The sequence below is a fragment of the Alosa alosa genome, chromosome 15, assembly GCF_017589495.1.
Source record: "Alosa alosa isolate M-15738 ecotype Scorff River chromosome 15, AALO_Geno_1.1, whole genome shotgun sequence".
NCBI lineage: Eukaryota > Metazoa > Chordata > Actinopteri > Clupeiformes > Clupeidae > Alosa > Alosa alosa.
This window is the reverse complement of record NC_063203.1, coordinates 8,692,942-8,702,009: the sequence shown is the minus strand read 5'-3', so window position 1 is coordinate 8,702,009 and position 9,068 is coordinate 8,692,942. Positions and strand designations below refer to the sequence as shown.

The 9,068-nt window shown below is 46.9% G+C and overlaps 1 protein-coding gene across 2 annotated transcripts in view; it reads right to left on the bottom strand.

Moving 5' to 3' along the window:
* Nucleotides 1-832: 832 nt before the first annotated feature.
* ulk2 (unc-51 like autophagy activating kinase 2) overlaps nucleotides 833-9,068 on the bottom strand; it is a 32,214-nt gene continuing 23,978 nt past the window's right edge. The window contains exons 17-27 of one of the 2 annotated variants that reach the window (XM_048264957.1): nucleotides 8,742-8,825; nucleotides 7,611-7,876; nucleotides 7,261-7,424; nucleotides 6,952-7,061; nucleotides 6,356-6,490; nucleotides 5,683-5,894; nucleotides 5,116-5,294; nucleotides 4,667-4,785; nucleotides 4,041-4,198; nucleotides 3,815-3,950; nucleotides 833-3,598 (exon numbers count right to left, since the gene is read on the bottom strand). In XM_048264957.1, the coding sequence (XP_048120914.1) occupies nucleotides 3,534-3,598; nucleotides 3,815-3,950; nucleotides 4,041-4,198; nucleotides 4,667-4,785; nucleotides 5,116-5,294; nucleotides 5,683-5,894; nucleotides 6,356-6,490; nucleotides 6,952-7,061; nucleotides 7,261-7,424; nucleotides 7,611-7,876; nucleotides 8,742-8,825 (1,628 nt within the window). In that variant the 3' untranslated portion in view covers nucleotides 833-3,533. The remainder of the gene's footprint in view (nucleotides 3,599-3,814; nucleotides 3,951-4,040; nucleotides 4,199-4,666; nucleotides 4,786-5,115; nucleotides 5,295-5,682; nucleotides 5,895-6,355; nucleotides 6,491-6,951; nucleotides 7,062-7,260; nucleotides 7,425-7,610; nucleotides 7,877-8,741; nucleotides 8,826-9,068) is intronic. The other variant, XM_048264958.1, reaches the window with a different exon arrangement.

Sequence of the window (9,068 nt, the reverse complement as noted above, 5' to 3'; positions counted from 1 at the left end):
CAGAGTTTTCATCATAACAGTTGTGAATGATCGATAGGCTATAGATATACAGACAGACAGACAGACACGGATGGTAATTTCTGGACCCTTTCAGAATGGATTCCAGATGATACTTTGAACCATATTTAAATATGATGGCTCACATGACTCATAACCTCATGTATGTGTCTTATATATGGACAGATCTCAGTGGACAGCATGGACACTAAAAGCTTATAAGTATAACATATTGAGTAAAAATACTATATAATCTTATTAAAAGCCAAAATGGATCAACCATGCACTTGGTTCACCAATATACAACACAGGAATATGTATAGGACATGGTTCAATAAAGTATAGTAGTAAAAGAGGAAAGTGGGAGATCTCAACTAGAGGCCCACAATGTATCAGCTGGGAAACTATGGCTAATTAATAATTAACGATTACTAGATTATACATTTTCTAAAAGACATGATTCAGATTTATTGAAAACTCCATAATACTATGATGTGTGGCTGATAAAATTATATATATGTACTTAGTACTTAGTACATAAGGTCTTTCACTGTCTGAAACCTATCCATATGATTCAAATGAGCCATCTGATTTAAAATGGTGAAACGTATCTTCTGCAATGAAAATGCATTGATTTTCAGGGTACCCCTATTCACTATGTCTTGACATTATATAGGCTTATATTCACTTGATACACTGTGTCTTTATGCGACTCAATTAATTTATATTAATAGGTCATGACGTAATGGACGCTGTGTCTTTAGATGACCATGTGAACTTTGAGAAAGCAAGAGACAATGGTTGTTAGACTAGAAAACACACATGACATCTGAGCTGATCCAAATTTCCTTTTTAATAAACAAAGGCTGCATTTCTAAAGTTCCACACAGAACAAAGAAAGATGCCCCTGGTGAAACACACATTATCGATTAAAACATCAACATTTTTTTTTTAATTGAAAACAGGAGCTTAGAAATTCAGTTGCATTTGATGGTCTTCTCAGACTCTTACCATGACCATAGGTAACTACGCATTCAATTGGAGCAGGGAAGGCGCTATAATGACAGGGTTAATACATTCTACAAACTCTACGGGTACGACATGTGCTCAGTACCAACGGTTTATTATACTACATCCTCTGTACACCAATCCCCTCAGACTCATACAAGGTAGGAGTGTGGTCTATTATTACAGAGATATGCAAGGATTTGGTAAAATTACATAAGAATAAAAAGCACAGAGCAAGACATACTTCTCTCTGTGTTGTTGCAAAGGCTTTTTTTATTATTATATAAAGCGCACAGGCGCTCATAAGGGTTGGACAGGAGAGTCATATCACAGGAACTCCGATATGTCTACTGAGCATACAGTACACCACTTCAGGGCCCGTGGCCCACCACAGTCAGTTCTGCAAATGGACATCAGGGCTTTTATTCACACATGTACAATGTGAGAGCACTACCTTCTAAAGCACTAAATGTGCTCAAAACGTCTCGTCACGTCACTGGCCTTTCACACACCCAAGAGGTGCCATTATAGTAATACAATAGTGAGCGCGGCACACCAGCATCCACGGTAGGGGGCGGACTCCAGGTGCATGCTGGGTAATCATGCCCGGCTTCACATGATACTGACTATTTTGAGAATTGTTTTTTGAAAAGGTCATCTCATCCTGCATCTCAGGCAAAAGAGTCGCAGTACAAGAGATGGTTTAAAGCTGCCATGCTGTTGAGCCAGAGGTATCTCCCTTACGTGTTGGCCTCTGGGTTTGAGCAAAACCCGTGGCAGTACAAGGGTAGATATCAAATCTCCATACAAAACAAATAACAACAACAAAGTGAAATAAAAACATTGTACTCTTTGTGTGAGAGGCGCAACCAATGTTTCTGTTCGCCACTTCCAGTCTCACGCTGTGCTCTCACGCACTCACTCCATCAAAAAAAAGGGGAAAAACAAACCACATGCACAACATACAAATATGTACACAAGTAGCAAACATCAAAATTGTCTCCAAAATTAGCTACAGTATTAATACAGATATTTATGGGTTTTTTTTAGTGTTTTTTTTTTAAAAAGCATGTTTCAGATTTCTTTAAAGTAACTACTCAAGTATTTTGACCATGCTTTTAGTTTGACAGTTTGTTTGTCTGTTTGTCTAAGTCATGGGGTCTGAGCCCCCATGAGAAACCTGCTCATCATCCCAACCACAGAAAAAGGTGACGCCATGTTTCATTTTAGATTCACTGAGATCCAAGGTATTGTGTTCATCTCAGACCACCACACCAGTGATATGGATGACCTGTAAGAGTGAGTTGAGGGTATAAATCTGCTCTGTGTGGCAGGGCTTATGCAGGTCATCTGGCAATGAGAGGGAGAGCTGAGAGATGCTGGAGAAGGCAAGGAGGGAGCACCAGGAGGAACCCACCCACCCACCCAGAATTCCTCTCCCCGCTCCACCAGCCAATCAGCTCGCAGCCTTCACATTCCCAAGCTTTCCAGGGAAAGTATCCTCCGTGTTTCTTTATTACATATGTATATCACATCATTTGTCATTAATAAAGTGCTTCTGTGTAAAAACAATGAAGAGGGCTAATTACAAATCTACAGGTTTTACTCTGCTCCTAATAGTTGCTGCTGTGATGATGATGTGTGCCTGTGAGATTTTAGTGCATTTGGTGTGCATTTCAATTTCAGCATATGTCTGAGTGTGTGGTGTGGTGTGGTGTGGTGCGGTGCGGTGTGGTGTGGTGCGGTGCGGTGTGGTGTGTAGGTCTGTCTGGCAGCTAATTGATTTTGCAGGGTCAGATAAGCACACCGTTTCCTGTCTTGCAGGGAAGCAAATCAATCTGACCAGGTAACAACATTTACCCACAGCATACCTTTACCAACACCAATAAATAATGGCAACAGAATAAGGTACAACGTAAAAACAATACGTATAACGTATAAGGTGATTTGCATTAAAACATTGAGTCTTGATCGTGAGATTTGAGTTCATGTTGCGTTTCCCCTCACGTTTCAGTTTGTAGAATTTTCCAATGATAAAAAATAGAGACAAAATTAAAAAAAAAGCTAAAAGTTGTGGTCAATCATCTTTTTCCTTCTCGGACCAGTTCTGGTGAATTCTTCTCACCAGTTCTTTAGTAGATGACGAAAGTTGCTGAAAGTGAAGGAGACGGCTTCTTTCATATGCCAGTCCTCTGGCTCTCTCTCTTTTGAAAAAAAAAAGTCACCATCTTTGCTGTCGTCTTCATCTTTGGTAGTAAACCTGTGCATCTCCTGCACAGGCAAATCAGTCCGTTGTGCCATAACAAAAAATGTTCTATGACATTTTATGGAGGGGGGGGGGCACGCACACGCTAAAAACAGAGTCTAAATTTAAAAAAAGGAAAGAAACAAAAAAAAGTGCTTGAACTGCTACAAACGAGAAGAATGTGGGCTTGTCCTCTGGCTGCTGTGAATGCACCAGATAATGGTCCCTGTTCAGAGAGAGGGAGAGCAGGCGTCCATCTCTCTGGGGGGCGGCTGCAGCTCTGCTATTCGTACAGGGTGACTGTGCAGTAACAGAGAGCCGAGATCCGCCGGTCCACACTGGCCTTATCTACACAGGGGAACATAAAGAGGGAGAACGTTACTTTGGGTGGAATAAGAAGGCTGTTCAAACTCTATGATTTGTCTCCTATTGATATTTTCAGCGCTGTGTTCTTCAGGTTTTGGTTAGAATCACGTTAAAATGACGAGTGCTACTAGAATATAAAAATAAGTGAGAATCGTAAAGGAACAAATCTGATGCATTTGTTTGCTTTATGAAACTCACACTTTGCAACGTTCTCAATATCTGCGGGGTCCTGCAGGATCTTGGAAAGCCCCTCCAAAAGCATAGCTGCTTTGTTGTAACGGTAAGCAATGTCCTCAGTCTGCTGAAACATCTCATCCAGGGCCGCCGCTTGCACCTGGACAGGGAGAGGATACACTTTAGAGATGGACACACACACACATGGAGGATGTCACTGCAGGTTATAGTGCCATGACGGACTCTTTACCATTTCTACTGCGTGGTTGTAGATGAGTTTCTCGGCCGTAACGCTGTTGATCTCGTCCACGAAGCGCTGCTTGTCCGAGAAGAAGTGGTTGAGTTTGTCGGTGAGGCGCCGGCACAGGGAGATGCAGCTCTTGTAGCGCTCGTTCAGGCTCTTCACCACTGTGGGGACAGAAGAGAAGCAGTTGAAGCCCATAACACAAACAGGAGCAGTGGTCTCAAGGAATTGCTGCTAAAGGTGAAACCTTCTTGTACATTTAATGAGGCTATAAGGCTGATTTTTTTTTTTTAGCTGGTTGGCCTATGATCTATGATCTATGATCTATTGGCAATAACGAAGAGTAGTAAGTAAGAATTGTCAGTACACGAATGCACTGAAACCATTAATAAAATGAGAAGAAACTCAAAACCTAATTCATTTTTAATTGTACTTCTTCAATATGGCTTCAGTAGGATTATAGGCAACAAACATAGACACTGCAGCTGTAAAGTTGCGCCAACATTACTATGCTTCATTTCAGCACACGGCTGCTTATCTTAGCGGTCACTGCACATTTAGGGCGAAACACCCCTCCCCTCCCCTCCTCTCTGCTCTGCACCGCTTGGCTCTGCCATGGGACATACACTCACCCTGCTTGACGGCGGAAGAGGGGTTGAGTTTGGCTGACTTAATCTGAGCCTTGGCCAGGTGCAGGGACGAGGCCAGGAGCTGAGCTGCCTTCATGTACAGCACCAGCTGCTCCACTTGCCTGTGGGGAGACCGAGGAGAGCACGCGCATGAGAAGGCGAAAAAGACACAGACACACACACACACACACACACACACACACACACTTCAGCAAACACAGTCAGCACAGATGCGTCTCTAAATCACTAAAGCAACATCAGTTTTGGCCAATTAGCTACATTAGCATTTAGTGATTTATCAGACTCTTAAGAGCCGAGAGAAACTTCTCATGCAGGGATTTATTTTACTGTATTAGCTCTTCTTCTGGAGATGGGAACTCATCGTGTGCAAATGTAACGGGTAACGCCAGCATCTAAATGCTCTGGCCACTCTCTCTCGGTCATTCGCTCACCCCCACTCTTTGCTGAGCTGGCTAATCTGGTCGACCACCACGCTCTCCTGTGGGGGGTACAGTGAGGCCGCAGAGACACCCAGGTCTGTGCCCCCAGCCCGCACCGCCGCAATCTCCAGCACGCAGTCAGTGAACGACAGCATCATGCGCAGGTGCATCAGCGTATCCGTGTGCTCCCTCTGTCAACACACACACACACACACACACACACACACACACACACACACACACACACACACACACACAAACACAGACACAAACACAGACACAAACACACAATCACATTAACCTTTCAGACAGGCTACACAGAAAAACGTGATGACCTTAGCCTTAGGCGTACGGGTCAGACATCTTCAAACCCATTTCGTCTTTACAAAGGTCAATACAACTTTACAAGCTACTACTCCACCTTCCAAAGAAAAAAGAAAACCCTTTACTTGTACAATTTACTATCCACCTTCCAACTTTGTCCTCCTTAGCGTAACCATAACCACGATAATCATCACAGACATTAGCGGTACACAAACAGCGCCGTCCCGTAACGTTTACACTCTTGTCATGGCTCACCTCCATGAGGGTCTCCTCGGGCAGCTCAGGGGCCTCGAACGTGATGAAGCCGTCCAGGCTGGGTGGCGAGGTGCCGTAGGGGACGTAGCGGACGCTGCTGGGCGCCGCCTCGGCCCCCGGGGGCGAGGTGCCGATGGCCATGCCGGGAGGAGAGCCCATGTAGACGCGGCCGCTGGTCGAGCACAGGGAGCCTGCCGAGCTGTTGGATCCTACTGCAGACACAGAGGGCACAGGCAGGGCTGTTAGCAGAGCAGATGACCACCACGGGCTGGTAGTGGAGCCCTGAATGCTCTCGGAGTGCAACTTTTGCTATTTCAAGTTGTTTGGGTAAGAAGACATTCTTAGTAGTGTCAGCTAGTGAGTTTGTTGTCAGTGGTGTCATGCTCTCGAGACTGGCCTTGGGTATGTTCTCACTGAGCATACACTAGGACAACGGTCACAGAAACCAAAATGCACATATTAGCATATTAGCACATACAAACATATTAGCATCCTTGTAATGTTGTTGCTCAGTTGTAAGTAGTGTGGGACAGCAGTTAGCTGGGGATGTGGGGGGGAGTGAGTGTTGTGTGAGTGCAGCCCATGATGCAGGGTGGGTGAGGTGTGGACATGTCCAGCGAGGCCAGGAATGAGCCGGGCCGGGCCGAGACCAGCCGGGAAGGGGGGCCCTCACCTGAGGTGGTGCGCGGCCTGGTGCCGAGGTGGCTACAGGTGGGAGGGGTGCCGCTGCTGGGGGGAGAGCCCACGGTGAACAGAACGGTGCGAGGACTGGCCCCGCCGGGGGGCAAAGCGCACAACCCTGCAGGGGCTGGGGTGGGGTGGGGGCAGGAGAAGGGGGAGGGAGGGGAGCACACACACACACACACAGCCCGTCACTCATTGGCAAAAGCACACACCCACATGCAGTCCATAACAAGCCAGTCACAAGCTCACACACACACAAACATGCAACCCATCACACAATGGGTCAGCCACACACACACACACACAAACAAACACACAAGCCAGTCACAAGCCACAGCACAGCCTCATGCAGGCCAATAAAAAGGTTGGCGAGAAAGCTCAAGTGTGTGCATGTGATGTGTGCACGTCACTGCTGCATCATCAGTGAGTTGGCATTACTAGTTCTTCATGTTTACATACTCCGTATTAACATTTCAGAACAGCTACAGTGGACATTTCTGAGTAGGAGACACTCAGGTAATTGTGTAATGTTAGCGAGAAGGTAAACCAAACACTGGGGAAGCAGGTGACGGAGTGGGTTCTTACCTGTGTCCATGGGCCGCTCAGTGTTCAGGCTATCTGTACTACCCTGATACTGCTGACCCCCGAGGGTGATGCGGATGGGCTGCTCCGACAGCCGTCCCGTACTCACAGACCTGCAGCACACACACACACACACACACACACACAGGGAATTTTGAATACATGTATTACAGAGAATTATCTTTCATAGAATGGGGGGAGGGGGTACATTTGAGTGCTTGAGAAGAAGTGTGAGCTAAGGAATCTGGAAGAGAATCTAGCAAATGGTAGCCTCCATTCGCACATTAAAAAAAACAGTCAGCTGACGCTCACCTGCCAAAGGTGGTCCTACTGGCCTCTGGTGTGGACTGGCGCCCCCCGGTGCTGGGGGAGCAGTGGTGGACGTCCATCAGGGTTTTGGGAGGGGTGGGGCTGTCGGCCAACGCCATGAGGTTACAGGAGGCCTGGGTCTTGGGGATTTTAAAGGGGGCCGTTGTCTGTATGAAGAGTAAACATAATTACATGAGAATCATACACTCCCTTTTTCATGCTTGTTACATATGACATAATATGGACGGTGAACGACTAGCTTCACATCCAAATACAACTACTTTGACAGTCAAGTCTGTTCACCAAGTTGATGGGGTCTTTATGGAATCAATTTGAATGCTCCAATCACTCACCTTGGTCGGAGAGCCAATGATTGTGGGCAGAGGAGACTTCATGAACCAATCAGAGGTGCGCGGAGATGAGCCTAGGTGTTTGGTGGGGGAGGTCCCGAGGTTGCTGGGGCGACCCAGCTGCGGGGAGTGGCTGGTAGGGTAGGCGGCCGTGGTGGGGTGCACGGGGTCCGAGAGCTGCTTGTGGAGCTTCTGCTTGTTCTGGTAGAAGTCAGTGAGCGTGGGCGCGCTCTGGAGACGAGTCCCCAGCAGCTGAGACGACGGGGAGCCTGGAGAAAAGATGGCAGCTCCTCAGATAGCTGATATTTCCCCACAACTTTAACACAGCCTGGGCTATTTAAAAAGCGAGTCTCTCCTCTGGGCCAATAGGTGGCGATATTTTTCAACGAACGATGTTAACGTGCCATTCAAGCTCCTGTGGTAATAAAATACCCTGGCGGTCTTCTAGACTTGGCACAGATGCCAAGATGGGAACTGGCTAAAAAAAAGAAAGGCCATGTCCTGCCATTCTAAATGTCTTGCTCGTTTACATATCTGCTGAGGACAAACACCAGGCTGTTTTCCATCTCCAGTCTGGCTCTGCCACTGAGTGTTTGATGAGCCACCCAAAGATTAATTTGTGGGGCACAGAAGAGAAGCCTGTGAAGTTACGTAATGGCTTTTGTTCCCGTACGTCACTACGCTGCTCCTGTGTTCTGTATCTAGAGATCAATCGGCTCAGAACCGCCAGAAAGGCAGGGCGCTTTTAGTCAAAGACTGGTTGCCATAGCGACCACTCCAGTTCCCCAGGCGGAGTGACTAACACTCGGCGAGGACTGTAGCGGGGGGGGGGGCAAGTTGGAGGCGGCACAAAGGAGGGCTGGTGTGCTTTTTTAATGGGACCACAGGGGAGGGGGGGGGGGCATAAAATCACCTGCTGCAGGGCTGGAGACAAGCCATCACAGGAGACAGCCTACTTGGGCTATGTGTCTCTCACGCATCAACAGACAACAAGAGACAAATCTATAACACACACCCCGTCAAACACACACACACACACACACACACATCATGTACATACAACACATTATACTCACCACACACACACACACACACACACACACACACACACACACACACTAAAGCAGAACTGACCTCCTGAGGAACTGCGGCTGCGTGCCTCATGGCCTTGGGGGTGTCCACAGCAACAGTGGCCCAGCTGCTCTGGGATAGTGCCCACTGGAGAAACGCCAGACAGAGACACACACACACACACACACAAAGACAGAGAGACATAAGGTCACAATCATGGCTTTTAGACAGGGAGACAGAGCAAGCCCATCCATACATGTGTTATCAGTTTGTTATGAGCCATCAACAGTTTACTGGCACAGTGCCATGGTTGAGAGCAACACTAGTTCTTACATAAAGAGCACACATTTGGCAGGCAGCAAATTCACAGAAACATACCTACATACATAC